Source organism: Orcinus orca, chromosome 6 (assembly GCF_937001465.1).
Source record: "Orcinus orca chromosome 6, mOrcOrc1.1, whole genome shotgun sequence".
NCBI lineage: Eukaryota > Metazoa > Chordata > Mammalia > Artiodactyla > Delphinidae > Orcinus > Orcinus orca.
The window spans coordinates 31,676,119-31,696,636 of record NC_064564.1 but is presented as its reverse complement, the minus strand read 5'-3'; the positions used below and the strand labels follow the sequence as shown (position 1 = coordinate 31,696,636).

Sequence of the window (20,518 nt, the reverse complement as noted above, 5' to 3'; positions counted from 1 at the left end):
TGTCCAGTTTTCCCAGCACTACTTATCGAAGAAACTGTCTTTTCTCTTGTATATTCTTGCCTCCTTTGTTGTAGATTAGCTGACCATAAGTACATGGGTTTATCTCTGGACTTTCTATCCTGTTCCATTGATCTATATTTCTGTTTTTGTGCCAGTACCATACTGTTTTGATGACTGTAGCTTTGTAGTATAGTCTGAAGTCAGGGAGCCTGATTCCTCCAGCTCCATTTTTCTTTCTCAGGATTGCTTTGGCTATTCGGGGTCTTTTGTGTTTCCGTACAAATTGTAAATTTTTTTGTTCTAATTCTGTGAAAAATGCCATTGGTAGTTTGACGGGGATTGCATTGAATCTGTAGATTGCTTTGGGTAGTAGAGTCATTTTCACAATGTTGATTCTTCCAATCCAAGAACATGGTATATCTCTCCATCTGTTTGTGTCATCTTTTCTCTCTTTCATCAGTATCTTTTAGTTTTCCAAGTACAGGTCTTTTGCCTCCTTAGGTAGGTTTACTCCTAGGTATTTCATTATTTTTGATGCAATGGTGAATGGGATTGTTTCCTTGATCTCTTTCTGATCTTTTGTTGTTGGTGTATAGAAATGCAAGAGATTTCTGTGTAGGTTTTTCAGTTTTATTGAGTTTCTCATGTATTGGCTTCTGGTTACATTGATATTCTCTATTGTTTTCCTGTTTTACTCATTTTTATTATTCATTTTCTTATGCTTACTTTGGATTTAATTTCTTTCTCTGCTAGTTTCTTAAGGTGGAAGATGAAGTCATTAATTTGGTCTTCTTTTCTAATGTAGGCTTAGTGCTATCAATTTCCTCCTAAGTATTGTTTTAGCAATATCCCACCAATTTTCACGTGTTGTATTTTCATTTTTATTCAGTTTGTTTTCTAATTTCTCATTTGATTTCCTTTTTAATCCATAGGTTATTTAAAAGTGTGTTACCTCCTTTGCAAATATTTGGGTGTTTTCCAGAGATCTGTGTTTGACTTCTAATATAATTCCATTGTGGTTGGAGAATGTCATCCGTATGACTTGAATCCTTTAGAATTTATTATCACTCATCTTAATGGCCCAGAATCTGCCTTATTATGGACCACGTACACATAAAAAGAACGTGTGCTCTGCTGTGGGTGGAGTCTTAGAAATGTTAAGCCAAGTTGGTTGAGAGTGGTGCTCAAGTCTTATGTGTTCTTAGTGATTGTTGTGGTCATGTCATGGAAACAAGAGGGACCTTCACCCAAAATTTGGTTTGGATATTGAGACTGATGATGTGTGTGTGCGCGCACACACACACACACACACACACACACACACACACGTTGCAAGAGGATAAAAAGGTTTGTTTCTCACATAGGAGGCTTTAAGATCCAAAACAGATTGAGTGAGTGGGGAAAGGAGACTGGCTGGGAAGGGAGACTGGCTTAGGGTTTTTATGGTGGTTAGGGAGTAGGGTCAGGATTCCACTTATAGCATGAATTTCCCATGGTGCCAAGGGATGGAGCACTAGGGCTTCTTATCAGCATGATAAGATATGCAGAGAAGAAGAGGGAGGGTGAGACTTAAAAGCTGTCAGCACTCAGACATCAAAAATGGAGTCAGGGGCTTCCCTGGTGGCGCAGTGGTTGAGAGTTCGCCTGCCGATGCAGGGGACACGGGTTCGTGCCCTGGTCCAGGAAGATCCCACATGCCTCGGAGCGGCTAGGCCCATGAGCCATGGCCGCTGAGCCTGCGCATCCGGAGCCTGTGCTCCGCAATGGGAGAGGCCACAACAGTGAGAGGCCTGCATAACGCAAAAAAAGAAAAAAAAAATGGAGTCAGGCTCTATTAAAATGGCTGTCTACATGCTCTGCCATTTATTCAAATAGCTGACCGTGATTGTGAATTTGTCTATTTCTCTTCTGTTTTCCTCTGCATTTCATAGTTGTTATTAGGGGTAGAAACATTTAGAATTGTATCTTTTCTTGGTGAGTTGACCTGTTTTCATTATGAAATTATATCTTTGCCCTCATAATAAGCTTTGCTCTGAAACCTGCATTGTTTGATATTAATAGTCACTGTAGCTTCCTTTTGATTGATGTTAGGATGGTATATTTTGGTCCATCCTTTTACCCAAACCTATTTGTCTTTATATGTAAAGTATGTTTATTGTACACAACATAAAATTGGATTTTTTAATCAAATGTGACAATTTCTTTTACTCAAAGTGACCAGACCATTTACATACCATTACAAAACGTGGCTATTGATATAGTTAGGGTTAAGTCTATCATCTTGTAATTTGATTTTTATTTATCTTATCAGTCCTTTGTTCCCCTTTTTCTCTTTTCTGCAGTTCTGTCCATTTGAGTTCTAAACCAAGAGCTCTGTGGCCCTCAGCATTGGTGTGCTGACCAGCATTGTGCAGTTGGCCCGGTGTGTTCACCACTGGACATTGTCCCTCCAGTCCACGATGCTGATGCTTTAGGGTTGGGGAGGGGTTCCCTATCTCCCCCATGAGCTCATGTGGGGCTCAGCAAAAGGAGCAGTGGGTGTTTCCTTTCAGTTTTCTGCCACAAATATGTCTTGACCTCCTCTCCCTCCTTCTTTCTCTCCCTGTATATATACATTTGGTATTCACTTAATTTTAGTTTTAAAATGCGTGTGTGTGCAAACAGAGACAAGTATAGTTTCCATCTTACAAACAGATTGTGTACTAAAATTATTTAGTAAGCCATGTGTTATGGACTGAATGTTTGTGTCCCCCTCAAAGTTCATGTTGAAGCTCTAACCTCCAATGTGACTATATCTGGAGACAGGGCCTTTACGGAAGTAATTAAGATTAAATAGGTCATAAGGGTGGGGCCCTGGTATGATAGAATTCGTGTCCTTATAAGAAGAGGAAGAGAAAATAGAGCTCATTTGCTCTCTCTCCACATGCACACAAAGAAGAGATCATGTGGGCACACATCGAGATGACGGTGCCTACACACCAAGAAAAGAGGCCTCAGAATGAAACCTACTTGCCAGCACCTTGGTCTTGGACTTCTGGCCTCCAGAACTGTGATAAATAAATATTTGTTGTTTAAGCCACCCAGCCTGAGGTATTCTGTTATTGCAGCCCAAGACACCATGTGTTTTATTTCCCAAAGAAAGGACATAACATCAAGGCTGAGCTCCCTGGCTAGAATATGAAATTGTTTATGACTTGGAAATATAGTTCTAGAATAGCATAACCTGTTACTCAGAACCCTTGGGGATGCTTACTTTTGTTTCTCCAAGTTCTCCCGGGTCATGGAGAATCAACCAGCCCTTCAATAAAAGGCACATTTCAGATTTGAAGCTGTTCAACCTGAGTGGAGGCTCACATACCACAGCAGACACCAGAGAGTGGGCTGCGGGGAGCCCTCCAGGACAGAATGAGAATGAAAAGCAGAGCCTGCAGCTCACCACCATGGCCCTGCAGGGGGAACTCAGGGCAAACCTGGACGATGCTGCTGCCCCTGTCCTGGGAAGCCTGTGCTGGGCCTGGAAGCTGCTGTGCGGGAGGCACCAGGCACAAGGTGGGTCTTTTCCATTCCAGTAATCCTATAAGTAGCAACAAGCTACTGCAGACTTCTACTCACAGGGAGAGTTTTACTTTTGGCAACAATTCATTGTGCAGCAGCTGTGTTCAGCGACAGCTGTTCTGGAAGGTGTGGGATACAGAAGACGCCCCTAAGGTCTGCCCTCAGGAGGCTTAAACCGAAGTATGACACATGAGACAGACACCCAAGATCTCCTATGGGGGTCTGGTGAGATGTTCCTGCCAGCCGCATGACAGAGCTCAGTGGAGGAGAGACTCCAAGAGTGTTGCAGGACTGTGAGCAGCTGGGGGCAGAGTTAGGGTGGGCGAATCATGTCCCAGCAGCCAAGTCTGAAGCTGAGGGACATGTCTGGCAGGTGTGGCCAACCACCGAAAGCCTCAGACTTCAACACAGGGGATTAAGGTTTACCTGGGGGCTCCAGAGAGCCACTGGGCATTTCTGAGCAGTGGATGAGGCTGGGCGTACAGGGCCCCAGAAGACCAATGTGCAGGATCCCCCCTGGGGTTGTAGCTTGACCATCAACATCACTGGCCTGTCCCTCTGCCTCAATACAGCAACAGAGCTGCTTCCAGAGGGCCATCCCCACTTGTAGGGAGGACCTGGCTGCTCCTGGAATCGGGGTGAGGCAGACTCTGCTACTTGGGGTCCCAGGCGGTAAGGTACCCACCAGCTCCTCCTCCAAAGATGTGCTGGGGGAAGTGGGTAAGTGCTCAGTGATGCTGTGGTGTGAACAGGTATTCAATCTGTCCAGGTGCTCCAACCCAATCTCTCCCCCTTGCCCCACCAGAAACACACCCCCTAGTAAAGGAATCTGACTGTTGCCTACTCAGAAATTCTGGAGGAAGCTTGGGCCCTCACAGGTGTTTGCATCCAGGGGCTGTTACGACTACCTGTGAGCCCCTGCTGGGTTTCCAAACTTCAGCCATCTGCCTTCGCAATTTTTACCATTTGCTCGTGTGCTTTTACCTTTAGTTACTACCATCTTACCACCAATTTTTACCATTAGCACCTGTACTCTTACTTGCTTAAAATGATTTAAATAAATTTGCTGTCTGAAAAGGTAAGCTGTGCATTACTTCCATCGATAGAAAACCAGTAACAGGAGCCACAAACAGACAATGACAAAATGAACACAATGAAAATACACGATGTCATTACATCTGTAATGACAGACGTAACAATGGCCTGTTCTACTTTATCACGGAGGAGAGCACACACCAGGGCATGTCCACTTGGCCCGGGCAGCAGCACCAAGAGCTGGCAAGGGATGAGGTGGGCAGCCCCCATATGCATCCCCAAACCTCACCCGCACACCCTCTGGGAAGCTGTGGGGAGGCAGGAAGGCTGCTCTGCTTTCATCAGCCAACTGGACAGGAGTTGAGTCTCAGGGGTTGGCATTTTGTGTGATGACCATAAATGACGTCTGGGGACGCCTGCGACAACTGCAATGTTATACACAGCATCTGTGGGCTCCACTGGTGACATAACCCCTACACCACATTCTTCACTGAAGGAAACACTAAATTGAAGTCAGAGATTAATTAACACAAAGATACAATTTTCTCATCTCAAGGCGTGGGACCCCCTCACTTCTACCCAAACCCCAGACCCCAGTGTGAGCCCCCATTCCTGCTGGCCAAGCTGCAACTTTACTACTGCATGTTACCCTGTGAGGCCACTAGCAGGTTTCCTGTCTTTCACACTGTGCTTCAGACACCCTACCACGGTGGTGGTGCAGCCCTGCAAGGGCCAGTGGGCCTATCCTGTCATCCACCAAAGCCAGGGGTCTGAGACCCGAGGCGGGCCCCTCCCAATGGTGCATGTGGATTCTGGAGGAAGGGCCATTTCAAGCCACTGTGGATGCCTGTCCTGTGCCTGGTGGATTGATGTGACAGAGTAAGGAAGCCCAAAGGGCAGCATAATGAATGGAGCTGTGTGCGCAAGGGTCCAAGTCTGTGCGAGCCAGGGAACCGTCACCAGTGATGGGCATCACTGTTCAGCCTCCAAGGGTCTGATGCCTCCAGGGCTTTGCAATAGAATGGGGGCTGCCCTGGGTATGAAGGAGGAGAATGCCTGAAAACTGGGGCCAGGCCGCCTGAGATCCACAGCCTCAGCTGCTTCTCTAAGAGGTGGGACCTTATCACACGTCTGACCCATCCCAGCTGCTGTCTGCACACAAGGACCATGAGCTACCCAGTGTACTGTAAAGCACCATCTAAAGTGTTCATCACCACACTCAGGAACCCCTCAGCTAAGGATACTTACCCCCAGACCTGTCCTGCTGTGTGGTCCCAGGAGTTTCTCCAACACTCTCATTCACTTACCAACCATCTCAGGCCACCTGCCGGTCTGGGGACCATAAGAAAGGAGTTTGAAAAACCAACGTCCTGTTTCCCCCAAAATATTTTTTATTCTTGCTTACATTTGTGTTTCCAATTGTGAATAAAAAACGCTTAGAAAGTGGTTACAAAACATCGTGAACCGGACACGAGGTGTGGGCTCGCCTTCTCTGCATGAGATGACACGGGGCCTGGCGTCTGGGTCTGGGTCGGCCTGCCTGGGCTCAGTCGGGCTTCTCACTTTCAGAATCTAGAAAACAAAACCGCCACAGCTCATTACAGGCCTGACGCGGTCACACGAGGCCCTGGAAGTTGGAATGGCGACACCAGAGTGGTCACGCTCCTTGGAGGGCTGGGCTGCCGGACCATGACCCAGGCACTATGCATACATACCCCGGGCTGCCTCTGCCATCTGGCCACCTTCCACACTGAGCAACCGCCCAAACCAGGCAGGGTCTTGCAGGGCCCACTGCCCTGGAGAGCAAGGTACCTCTGGCTCCACAGGCACAGCAAGCAGAGTCTGCTTGCCGACCTGCCCGGCCTCTGCTCAGAGCTAGCACTGAGGCGGAGCACTGCAGGTGGCCAGGGGCACAAAGCCTGACTGCATCTCTATGGAAATGCAGGACGAACAGACCAGGGCTGCCACCCCAGCCGCGGGGAGCCGGAGGCACCACGACCCCCAGCTTGAGTACACGCAGAACACACGCAGGGGCACCAGCTGCTGACCATAAGGCCATCAGGGCCGGCGAGCCAGGAAAACATGCTGAATTCCACGGGGCCCTCCCCAAATCCGCACCAAGGCCCTGCACCTACAGGACAGCAGAGCCCCTCAGGTGACCCCAGGGCAGGTGGCCCAGCCCCCCACCCAGCTCTGTCCAAAGTGAGTCACACAAACCTGGCTTTCTGTGAGACAGCCAACATGGACAGGGGTCAGAGACACCATTTAGTTGGCTGTGAGACTCATGCTCTCCATGGGGCAGAGTCCACTGTACATCTACATGCAGTTCAAATTCAGAGTTTGAAAGCCGAGTGAACAAGCCAACCTAGGCCCGAAGCCACAGAGCTGGCATGGGGTTCCCGCCCAACAGCCCACTCTCGTCCTCTGAGCCATGTCGGCTCAGCGTCAATCACACCCGGCTCCTGCCAGGAAGAAAGTACCTGCCACTCAGCCCCCAGGCCCCTCATGGCCACCCCGGCCTCCTGGGCAAGGTGCTGACAGCAGGCATGGAGCTGAGAGTGAAACTGTCAGGACAGGGCAGTGCTGCCTGCCAGGGCTACCCACCCCATGCTCCCTTTGAGACTGGCTGTTCAGCTTTTACGTGGACAGAAGATAAGAAAAAGATGTTGTTCCACACTGTTTTCAAGCAAAAATGTTTATTTTTCTCCTTCAAATATACAATCTCTTGGGGAGTCTGTGCCACCGACCGTTCACATACAAGGGCAGGACTCCAAACCACATGTCTGGTACAGCAAGGGGAGCGGGAAGAGGGTGGCTTCCACCACCCTCAGGAACCAGGCGCACATAATTCTCAACCCAAGGACCAAGGGGCACATTACAGAGAACAGAAATCTCTTACTATGGTATCATGGCCTGGCAGAAGAGTCTGTATAATCACCTAGAAAATTCAATTCTAACTGAATTGATGGAATAATATATTTAAATCAAAATAATTCAGCCAGTCCTAGTAAAGTCCCAAAGTACAGCAGAACTATACAATTCACGGCTGGGCAGCCCAACCAGTGGCCTCCCAGTGGGAAATGGGAAACATCTTGGTCAGTGAGAAGCAGGGCCTTCAGCTCCCACCCTGGGCTGTTTGGTGCCTGTCTGGGATGAACCCCACTGAAATTTCCAGGAGAGGAACACTCCCACCCTAGCAGGGCAACCTCAGTGCCTGGAGAAGTCTGGAGGCCAGAGGTGGGTGGAACAGCCTGTGAACACATGGCAAAGCTAGGCCCAAGTGGCCACAGGCCTCAGTGCAAATGACAGAAAAGGAAGGCAGGTCAGTAGGAGAGTTGGCAGGCCCCAGAGCAGAAGGGGTCCACTGTCTATGCAAAGCAGGCGGCCTGCCTGTGCTCCTGCACCAGACACACACTTGTACCTCCCCCACACTCACAGCAGCCCTGCGGGCTTTGGGTCATGAGGGCGTGTGTGCTTACCTAGCGCTTTACAGCAGGTTCCACAGAGCCAAACACAGATGCTAACATTCCTGACTAAGAGACCAACTACCAGTAGCAATGCACTGCCCCAATAACCATGCATCCCTGGGCAGTTTGCTGGCAGTGCCCGTGGCACTGCAGTTGAGGGAGTGTGTCCATCTGTTTGCTATCTATGACCATACAGCTGGAGAGACCTCGTTTTATGAGTACAAAGCAGAACTCTTCTAGCATTTGCAACTCTTCAATATTCAAGGTCACTAGTTCAATTTCTTTTAAAGCACGTACAACAGAAAAGTCAAGATCAGACTTTAGCTTCAGATTTTCAAACCATTCATGTCTCTGCAACTTAACAAGGGAAATAGAGATATCAATACACAAGCCAACTGTAAATGAAATACATCTTTTCTGATACATGATCTTTTAAAACATTTCTTTCCATCAGGGAATGGAAAAGCTGGAATTCAAGGCACTGTACTTCTGCAGGGTGATTACAATGTTCTAACCATCAACTCAAGTACAGGAAGTGAGTGCAAAGACAGCAAGTGTGGACCACGGGAAACAAAAAGGGAACAAGGTCTGCAGCAATAAAGAAAGCAAGGACTGCCGCCCTGGCTGGGCACCCATGGGCAGGCGGGGCAGGACTTGGAGGCCAAACCACAACCTGACTCCTCTGGGCTATTCAGTTCAGTATGTTCCACTTGGCAAGTGGTGAGACAGAGGAGCTATGTGATCCGCAGCCTGGGGCCAGGCATGCTGACCATAGGTGGCCACAAGAACATGGGGAGTGCTGGCGTGCCTGTTGCACCCAAGCCTGGCCCCTCATCGAGGCTCCAGCTGCCTGCTTGGGCTGCCCAGGGCCCCCAGGACACTGGAGCTGGGATCAGGCTTCCATACTGGCCCAAAGGCAGTGCGTAGGGCGGGGCTGGGAGGCAGGAGAGAGCAGTACCTGGCATGGGCACAGGCTGGGCTGAAGCAGCTCCAGGAATGACCGCGGTGGGTAGAGGGCTGGGTGCCGGGGCCAGACATGGCATCCCCACTGCTGTTCGAGACGTGTTCATCTACAAGACAAGAAACGTGGCTTCAATCAGCTAGCCTCCCTCAGTGGCCTTGGGGGTCCCCACAGTTTCTCCATCCTCAGGAGAGGGTGGTCTCAGGACCTGCCATGGGGCACCTTTAATGGCTGATGCCAGAGTGGAAGTACGCAGCTGGGAGGCAGCCACCGTCCCTCCCTCCTTCCACAGAGCTGCAGCCTGCCCACCTCTGGGCCACACGCCCCGACTGTCCACAGGCCAGAGTGGGCTTCAAAGCAGACCCCGCAGGACATGAACCCTGAAGTCGCACTAAGGGGACCACACACCCCAACCCAAGGCCTCCTGCTTGATTGGTCAGTGCCATTATGGCAGGACCAGAACAGCTGGGAGCTGTGCAGGGTTGCGTGCCCAGAGATCCGGAGTCAGTGGCAGGGCAGCCCTTCTGCTCTCTGCACCTCAGGTTTAACCCCACAGGAGAAGCAGCACAAGGACTGGGAAATGAGCTGTGACGGCTGGTGAGGCCAGCATGGCCGTGATGCAGAAACCTGATGAGGCTACTGCAAGAAAACAGAGTAGGGCCCAACAGCCTTCAAACTGTCTAGACAAAATGTTGGCAGATCTAACCAAGCAACTATAAAAAAAGATAAAACATCAGAGCCAAGTGAGGTTTGCCCCAGGAATGCAATGATGTCCCAGTAGAAATCACCGCATCTCACCACAGTTACATCCCAAGAGAGAATTCCATGTGATGCTCCCCACAGATGCAGGGAGAGTGTCTGAGGAGTTCCACCCTGCTTCATGGAAAGCACAGCTGCTGAAGCTGGAGGGTGCCTCCTCCATCTGGAAGGGCCTCTGCAGAACCCACAGCCAACCCTGTGCCGACGGTGAAATGCCAAATGTACTTCACCCAAGGATCCCCCTGTCCCTGGCCAACACTGTGTGGAAAGTTCCAGCCAATAAAAGAAAAGGAATAAGGGGCACAGACTAGAAAAGAAAAAGGGAAACCATCCTTATTTGCAGATGACAAGATCGTGTATGGAGAAAACCCAAAAGAGTAGACAAACCAATTTCTAGAACTAAAAAGCACATTTAGCAAGATTGCAGGCTACAAGGAACAGAAAACAACCATATTTCTATATACTACCAACATATAACTGTAAAGGGAAATTTTAAAGCAATAAAATTTACAACCACGTTTCAAAATATCAACTATCTCAGGGTAAATTGAATGAAAGTTGTGTAACACCTTTACACTGAAAACTATAAAACTTTGCTGAGAGAAAATTAAAAAGACATAAACAAAGCAATGCCATGTTTATAGAAAGACTCACTACTGTTAATGTGTCAAATCTTACCCAGATGCTTAACAGATGAAATACAATTGGAATCAAAGTCCCATAAGGCTATTTTGTAGGAATATACAAGCTGTTTCTAAAATGTAGGTGGAACTATTAAAGACCTAGAAAAATCAAGAAATTCTTGGGAAGGGACAAATTAGAAGTATTAACAAACTATACATAAAATAGATAAGCAAAAAGGATTTACTGTATAACACAGGGAATTACACCCAATATCTTGTAATAACCTATAATGGAATATAATTTGAAAAAAGAAAGTAACCACTAGCTAAGGCTTCAGCAAACAAAACCAGCAAATGCTGGGGAAGGGGAGAATCTGTTTTCCAGAGTTATCACTTATAATATTCAGATGTCCAGTTTTCAGCAAGAAATCACAAAATCTTTACAAAGAAAATGAAAAGTATAATCCATACAGAGGGAAAATTCATTAACAGAAAATGTCCCTGAAGAAGTCTAAACATTGCACTTACAAAATAAAGACTTTAGGGCTTCCCTGGTGGCGCAGTGGTTGAGAGTCCGCCTGCCGATGCAGGGGACACGGGGTCGTGCCCCGGTCCGGGAAGATCCCACATGCCGCGGAGCGGCTAGGCCCGTGAGCCATGGCCGCTGAGCCAGCATGTCCGGAGCCTGTGCTCCGCAACGAGAGAGGCCACGACAGTGAGAGGCCCACATAACGCAAAAAAATAAATAAAAATAAATAAATAAATAAAGACTTTAAATCAACTGCTTTAAATATGTTCAAAGAGTTAAAGGAAACCATGGACAAAAAGAAAACCAGGAAAATGATTCCTCAACAACATGAGAATATCAATAAAGTGACAGAAGTTATAAAAGGAACCAAATATTAGAGCTGAAATATTAGAGCTAAAAGGTATAATAACTGAAATTAAAATTCCACTAGAGAATCTCAAAAGCAGATTTGAGCAGGAAGAATAAAGAATCAGCAAACTTGAGACCACAGAATTGAACTTATCAAGTCTGAGAAACAGAAAGAATAAAAAAAAAAAAGAATGAAGAAAAGAAAAGTATACAGAGCCTATCAGGGAGAAGAGAAAGTGAAGGACAGGAAAAAACACTTGAAGTAGAGAAAGAAAAGACTGTCAACCAAGATTCTACATCCAGCAAAATGAACCTTCACAATGAAGGAGAAATTAAGACTTCTGGATAAACAAAAACTAAGGCAGGTTGTTACTAAAAGATATGCCCCACAAGAAATGCTAAAAGAAGAACTTTCATTTCAGGCTGAAATGAAAGGATAATAGACAGTAACTCAAAGCCATGAGACCAAAGAAAGAAAGCAACTAGACAGCTAAATACGTAAGCCAACACTATTGTACTTTTGGTTTTAATTCCTTTTTTCCCCTATATGATTTAAAAGGCAAATGCATTAGATAATAATTATAAATCTATGTGAATGGGCACACAATGTATAAAGATGCAATCTGTGCAAAAACAACACAAAGGAGGAGGGATGGAGACATATATGAGGAGAGTGTTGAAACAAAGTTGGTATTACTCAAACTAGGCTGTTATAAGGTTAAGATTTTAATTGTAATCTCTAAGTTAACCAATAAGAAAATAATAAAAACGTATGCAGAAAAGTAAAAAAAAGGGGGGGGGAGGGGATAAAAACCTGTAGGACATACAGAAAAAAAAATAGTTAAACCAGCAGAAGTCCTTTATTAACCATAATTACTTTAAATGTAAATGGATTGAACTCTCCAATTAATAGGCAAAGATTGGCAGAGTGGATAAAAAAGCATAATTAATCTGTATGCTATCTACAAAACACACACTTTAGATACAAACACACAAAGAGGTTGAAAGTAAAAGGATGGAGGAGAGGAGATCAAGATGGCAGAGTAGGGGCTTCCCAGGTGGCGCAGTGGTTGAGAGTCCGCCTGCCTATGCAGGGGACGCGGATTCGTGCCCCAGTCCGGCAAGATCCCACATGCCGCGGAGCGGCTAGGCCCGTGAGCCATGGCCGCTGAGCCTGCGCGTCCGGAGCCTGTGCTCCACAACGGGAGAGGCCACAACAGTGAGAGGCCCGCGTACCGTAAAAAAAAAAAAAAGATGGCAGAGTAGGAAGGTGCTGAGCTCACTTCCCCCCAAGAACACATCAAAAATACATCCATAAAGTGGAGCAATTCTCTCTGAAAACAAACTGGAAATGGACAGAAATATTCTTCTAAAACAAAAGCTGTAAAAGAAAGATCCACACGAGTCAGATAAGAAGGGAAAAGAGCTATCAGGTTGGGACCCAGGCCCACAGAAGAGGAGGGGGATATCACCACTAGGAGATCCTCCCCGGGGACTGAGTGGTTTGAACCACATATTGGGTACCCCAGCCCTGGCATCCAACATGCTGACATTCACATTACAGGGGTTCCAGAAGGAGACAAGTCTTCTTACTGGTTTGAAAACTAATAGGACTTCGAGGAGGGCTGTGAGAAACCTAGATCTGGCTCGTGACACAAGCTTGCTTACTCCCAGGAATGAGGCATAGAATGGAGATTAAAACTGCCCCAGAATTCCGGATGGTTTCATTAAACCACCTAGCATGCATCCAGCTCATCTACCTCTGAAGAGCTTCCCACCAGGTTGAAGGCTGCCATTGCTGAGGAAAGTGTGCAGTTGGGGATGGAACTGACTCAGACCCAACACTGCATACAAATGGGGCAAGGGCAGCCTTTGCTGGCACTCACAGAGGCAGCAGATCAGGAGCTGTATGGAGCTGACTAGCATTCTGGGACTGTCCCAGTGTACACCCTGGCCCACACCAGGTGCCCACTGCAGCCCTTTTGCTCCAGCACTGTGCCCCCTGGAGCAAAAGTGCCATTGCTGGGAGAGGGGAGAGAGCACACTTAGAGGGAAAGGAGCCAGCTCGGACCCCACCCCTGCTTCAGCACCTTGGGATGAGACCCCACCCCTGATAGGGTAGTGATGACCACTCAGCATAGAAGAAGCTTCAGCTCACACATGGCTCTGGCTCTAGCCCCTCCATCCCCAGCCCCACCACCCACCAAGTTGATACCAGACAGCATATCCTGGGGGAAGACATGACCCATGCTCACTTCAGATCCAGCTCTCGCACCGAAACTACTGAACACATGCAGACTGCACAGAGATGCTCCCACACAAGTACAACCCTTCAAGACTGAGATAGGTAACTGTTTCACCTAATTTTATAGAGATAAAAAACATTAAGCGAAATGAGAAGACAAAGGAATGTCTTTAAAACGAAAAAACAAAGAAAAAACTACTAATGAAAGAGAGAAAATTTACCAGATAAAGAGTTCAAAGCATTGTAATAAGAATACTAACTGAACTAGGGAAAAGAATAGATGATGACAGAGAGAATTTTAACACGGAACTAGAAAATATAAAAACCAGTCAGAACTGAAGAATGAAATAACTAAAATGAAAAACACACTAGAAGGAATTAACAGATGGTAATACGTAATAGAGAAGAATGCATAAGTGATCTGGAAGATAGAATAATGGAAATCACCCAATCAAAACAGTAAAAAGAGAAACAAATTTTTTAAATATGAGAACAGTTTAAGGGACCTCTGAGACAACATCAACCATGCTAACATTCACATTATAAGGGTTCCAGAAGGAGAAGAGAGTTGAAAATGTATTTGATGAAATTATGGCTGAAAACTTCCTGAACCTGGAGAAGGAAACAGATACCCAGGTACACAGAGTATCCCAAACAAGATGAACTGAAAGAGACACAGACCAAGATGTATCATAATTAAAATGGTAAAAGTTAGAGATAAGGAGAGAATTTAAAGGTAGCAAGAGAAAAGCAAAGAATCACGTACAAAGGAACACCCATAAGTCTATCAGCTGATTTTTCTGCACAAACTTTGCAGGCCAGAAGGGAATGGCATGACATATTTATAGTGCTCAAAGGGAAGAATCTACAACCTAGGACAATCTACCCAGCAAGATTATCATTCAGAATTAGAAGTGAGATAAAGAACTTCTCAAATAAGAAATAACTAAAAGAGTCATCAATACTTAAACTAACCCTGAAAGAAGTCTTAAATGGTCTTCTCCAAGTGGGAAAAAAAAGGCTACAACAAGATGTAAGGATTTATAGGAAAGGAAAAACCCCACAAGTAAAGGCAAATATATAGCAAAGGCTGTGGATCAGTCACTTAACATAAGCTAGTACAAAGATTAAAAGACAAAAATTGGAAAATAAACTATAACTACAATCAACAGTTAAGGGATAAACATGAAGATGTAAAATATGACATCAAATACACAAAATGTATGGGAGGGGAGTAAAAAATGTAGATCCTTTAGAATGTGTTTGAACTTAAATAACTACCAGTTTAAAACAAGCAGATACATAGGTCAACATATATGAAACCCAAGGTAACCACAAATCAAAATCCTACAATAGATACACAAAAATAGGGAGAAAGTAGCACAAGCATGCCATGATTTGATAAAGAAAATAATCAAACCACAAGGGAAGAAACTAAAAGAAGAAGAAAAGAATATAGAACGACAAAAACAACCAGAAAACAAGTAACAAATGGCAGTTAAGTACATACCTATATAGAATTACTTTAAATGTCAATGGACTAAATGTTCCAATCAAATGACACAGAGTGGATGACTGGATAAAAAACAAGACCCATCTATGTGCAAGAGACTCTCTTTAGAATCAAAGACACACAGACTAAAAGTGAAGGGATGGAAGGAGCTATTTCATGGAAATGAAAACAACAAGAGAGCTGGTAGCAATACTAATATCTTGCAAATTAGACTTTAAAAAAAAAGTCTACAAAAAAGACAAAGAAGGATATTATATAATGATATGTGATCAATACAAGAAGACAATATACATTTATTAATATGTATGCACTTCATATAGGTGCAACTAAATATGGAAAGCAAATATTAACAGACATAAAAAGGAGAAACTGACAATAATAGAATAATAGTTGGAGACTATAATGAAATATTGGTCTTAAATGACACATTAGACAAATTGGACTTAATAAATATATACAGGACATTCCATCCAAAAACAGCAGAATACACATTCTTTTCAAGTGCACATGGAATGTTCTCTAGGATAGATCACATGCCAGGCCAAAAAACAAGTCTCAATAAATAGAAGAGAACTGAAATTACATCAAGCTTTTTTTTTCAACCACAACAGTATGAAACTAGAAACCAAGTACTGGAAGAAAAATGGGAAAAACACAAACACATGGAGACTAAATGACATGTTAATAAAAGAAACAATGGATGAATGAAAAAATCAAAGAGCAAATCAGAAAAAAATGAGACAAATGAAAAAAACCGCAACTTTGCACAATCTACAGGACGCAGCAGAAGTAAATATAAGAGGGAAGATTATAATAATACATGCATACCTAAGCATACAAGAAAAATCTCAGATAAACAACGTATCCTCCATCTAAATGAATTAGAAAAAGAACAAAGCCCAAGTTAGCACAAGTAATACCTAGTGAAGAGCTAATACCTAGTGTAACAAACTATTGTTACAGAAGAGCTAATACCTAGTGTAACAAACTATTCCAACAAAACGAAGAGGAGGGAACACCCCCAAATTCATTCTACGAGGCCACCATTACACTGATACCAAATCTAGAAAAAGACATTACAGAGAAAAGAAAATTACTAGTCAATATCTGTGATGAATATAGATGCAAAACTCCTCAAAAAATATTGGCAAACCAAATTCAATAATATATAAAAAGGATAATACACCATGATCAAGTGGCATTTATTCCACAGATTCAAGGACAGTTCAATATCCACAAGTCAATCAGTGTGATACACCACATTAACAAAAGGAAGGATAAAAATCACATTATCATTTCAATAGACACAGAAAAAGCATTTGACAAAATTCAACTTCCATTCATGATAAAGACTTGCATCAAAGTTGGTATAGAGGAAACATATTTCAACATAATAAAGGCCATTTATGACAAACCCACAGCTAACATCACACTCAACAGTGAAAAGCCAAAACTTTTCCGCTAAAATCAGGAACAAAACAAGGATGCCCACTCTCGCCACTGAGAAGTAGTACTGGAAGTCCTAGCCACAGCAGTCAGACAAGAAAAAGAAATAAAAGGCATCCAAATTGGAAAGGAAGAAGTAAAAATGTCACTATTTGCAGATGACATGATGTTATACTCAGAAAATTCTGAAGTTCCATCAAAAAACTATGAAAACTAATAAATGAATTCAGTAAAGTTGCAGGATACAAGATTGACATACAGAAATCTATTGGTTTTCTAAACACTAATAATCAACTATCAGAAAGAGAAAACAATAAAACAATCGCATTTAAAATTGCATCAAAGAGAATAAAATACCTAGGAATAAACTTAACCAAGGAGGTGAAAGATCTATAACCTGAAGACTCTAAAACATTGACGAAGGATATTTAAGATGATACAAACAAATAGAAAAGATATTCCATGTTCCTGGATTGGAAGAATTAATACTGTTAAAATGGCCATACTACCCAAAGCAATCTACAGATTTAATTCAATCCCTATCAAATTACCCATGACATTTTCCACAAAACTAGAACAAATAATCCTAAAATTTATATGGAACCAAAAAGGCTCCCAATTACCAAACCAATCTTGAGAAAAAAGAACAAAGCTGGAGGTATCACACTCCCCAACTTCACATTATACTACATAGGTACAGTAATCAAAAGAGCATGGTACTGACACAAAAACAGAAACATACATAATGGAACAGAATGAACAGCCCCTCCCAAAACCCATAAACTTATGGTCAATTAATCTACAACAAAGGAGGCAAGAATATACAATGGGGAAAAGGTAGTCTCTTCAGTAAGTGGTGCTGGGAAAACTGGACAACTACATGTAAAAGAATAAAATTAGAACATTCTCTAACACCATATAAAAAAATAAACTCGAAATGAATTAATATCTTAAATAAGACTGAAACCCATAAAACTACTTGAGGAAAATTTAGGCAGAACACTCTTTGACATAAATCAAAGGAATATTTTTTTGGCTCTGTCTCCTAAGGCAAATGAAACAAAAGCAAAAACAAACATGGGATCTAATTAAACTTAAAAGCTTTTGCACAGCTAAAGAAACCTTTGGCAAAAAGAAAAGACAACCTATTATCGAAAGTGAGAAAAAATTTGCAAATGATATGACTGATAAGGGGTTAATATCCAAAATACATAAACAGCTCATATAATTCAATATCAAAAAAACAAATAACCTGGTTAAAAAATGGGCAGAAGACTTGAATAGATATTTCTCAAAGAAGACATACACATGGCCAAAGGGCACATGAAAAGATTCTCAACATTGGTAATCAGAGAAATGTAAATCAAAACCACAATGAAGTATCACCTCACACCTGTCAGAATAGCTATCATCAAAAAGACCACCAATAACAAATGTTGGCAAGGATATGGAGAAAAGGTTACCCTAGTACCCTGTGGATGGGAATGCAAATTGCAGCCACTATGGAAAACATTATGGAGGTTCTTCAAAAAACTGAAAATAGAACCACCATATGATCCAGCAATTACTTTCCTGGGTATATATCCATAGAAAATGAAAACACTAATTTGAAAAGATACAGTGATCACAGTGATCACAGCAGCTTCATGTACAATAGCCAAGATATGGAAACAACCTAAGCAACAGATGAATGGATAAAGAAAATGTGGGTTACATATATAATGGAATATTACTCAGCCATAAAAAATGAAATTTTGCCATTTGCATCAACATGGATGGACCTGGAGAGTATTATGCTTAGTGAAATAAATCAGAGAAAGAAAAATATTGTATATGATCAGTTATATGTGGAATCTAAAAAAGAAAATAAACGAATATAACAAAACATATAGATTCACAGATATATAGAAAACAAACTAGTGGTTACCAGTGGGAAGCTGGAGGGAGGGAGGGGCAAGATAGTGGTAGGGGATTAAGAGGTACAAACTAATAGGTATAAAATAAATAAGCTACGAGGATATATTATACAGCACAGGGAATACAGCCAACATTTTATAATAACTTTAATGATGTACATCTATAAAAATACTGAATAACTATGTTGTACACGTGAAACTAATAAAATAGTTTAAATCAACTGTATTTCAATTAAAAATTCTTTAAAAAAAGAAAAAGAAAGTGAAATGATGGGAAAATAAACTCCTGAGAGCTGATCCAAGATGGTACAGTGGAAGGAGCTTGGGCTTACCTCACAACAAAACCACAACTAACTGCTGAACAGCCATCGATAACAAAGACTGGAAGCTGCCAAAAGAGATATTCTACATCCAAAGATATAAAGAAGGAACCACAACAAGATGGTAGGAGGGGCACACTCACAATATAATCAAATCCCATTACCCTGGGTGGGCGATCCACCAACTGGAGAACTATTATATTGCAGAAGTTCTCCCACAGGAGTTAGAGTTCTGAGCTCCACGTTTGGTTCCCCAGCTGGGGGTCTGACATCAGAGGGAGGAGCCTCAGAGACATTTGGCTTTGAAGGCCAGGAAGGCTTGATTGCAGGAGCTCCACAGGACTAGGGGAAGCGGAGACTCCACTCTTGGAGGGTGCACACAAGGTCTCGCATGTACTGGGACCCAGGGCAAAGGCAGTGACTTCACAGGAGCCTAGGCTGGACCTACCTGCTGGTCTTGGAGGATCTCCTGGGGAGGGGGTTGTGGCTGTGGCTCTCCCTTGGGATGTGGACATGGGTGGTGGAGATTTCAGGGAGTGTGCAGCTACGTGAACTCTCAAGGAGGCAGATATCTTGCTTGGGTCATCAGCACCAAGACCTGGCCCCACCCAACAGCCTGTAGTCTCCAGTACTGGGACGCCTCAGGCCAAACAACAGCCCTACCCATCAGCAGACAGGCTGCCTAAAGACTTCTTGAGCCCACAGCCACCTCTAGACACATCCCTTGACACGGTTCTGCCCATCGGCCCACCAAAGGGCCAAGATCCAGCTCCACCCACCAGTAGGCAGGCACCAGACCCTCCCACTAGGAGACCTGCACAAGCATCTATACCAGCCTCACCCACCGGGGCAGACACCAGAAACAAGACTACTACAATCAGGCAGCCTGCAGAACTGAGTCTGCAAATGCAGGAATTTGTTCCAGACAAACAAACAAGATAAAACCCCAAAGAACAACTAAGCAAAGTAGAGACAGGCAATCTACCAGAGAAAGAATTCAGCATAATGATAGTAAAGATGATCCAAGATCTCAGAAAAAGAATGGATGCACAGTGTGAGAAAATAAAAGAAATTTTTAATAAAGAATTAGAAAATATAGAGAACAACCAGAGTTGAAGAATACAATAATTGAAATGAAAAATATACCAGAAGGAATCAATAGCAGAATAAATGATGCAGAAGAACGAATAAGTGAGCTGGAAGACAGAAAGTGGGAAATCACTGCTGCAGAACAGAATAAAGAAAGAAGAATGAAAAGAAATGAAGACAGTTTAAGAGACCTCTGGGACAAAATTAAATTCACCAACATTCACATTATAGGGGTCCCAAAAGGAGAGGAGAGAGAGAAAGGGCCTGAGAAAATATTTGAAGAGATAATAGCTGAAAAATTCCCTAACGTGAGAAAGAAAACACTCACTTAAGTCCAGGAAATGCAGAGAGTCCCAGGCAGGATTAACCAAAGCAGGAACATGCCAAGACACAGTAATCAAATTGACAAACATTAAAGACAAAGAGAAAATATTAAAAGCAACAAGGAATAAGCAACAAATAATGTACAAGGGAATTCCCTTACGGTTATCAGTTGATTTTTTTTTTTTTTTATCAGTTGATTTTTTCAGCAGAAACTCTACAGGCCAAAAGGGAGTGGCACGATACATTTAAATGAAGAAAGGGAAAGAATATTCGACCCAGCAAGGTGCTCATTCAGATTCAACGGAGAAATATAAAGCTTTACAGACAAGCAACAGGTAAAAGAATTCAGCACCACCAAACCAGTTTCACAACAAATGCTAAAGGAACT

General features: G+C 43.6%; 1 protein-coding gene across 7 annotated transcripts in view; it reads right to left on the bottom strand.

Annotated features, from left to right (window-relative positions):
• Positions 1 to 5,958: 5,958 nt before the first annotated feature.
• WNK2 (WNK lysine deficient protein kinase 2) overlaps positions 5,959 to 20,518 on the bottom strand; it is a 158,248-nt gene continuing 143,688 nt past the window's right edge. For all 7 annotated transcript variants that reach the window (XM_033413628.2, XM_033413630.2, XM_033413632.2 and 4 more), the window contains 2 exons: positions 9,016 to 9,127; positions 5,959 to 6,162 (listed from right to left, as the gene is read on the bottom strand). In XM_033413628.2, the coding sequence (XP_033269519.1) occupies positions 6,137 to 6,162; positions 9,016 to 9,127 (138 nt within the window). In that variant the 3' untranslated portion in view covers positions 5,959 to 6,136. The remainder of the gene's footprint in view (positions 6,163 to 9,015; positions 9,128 to 20,518) is intronic.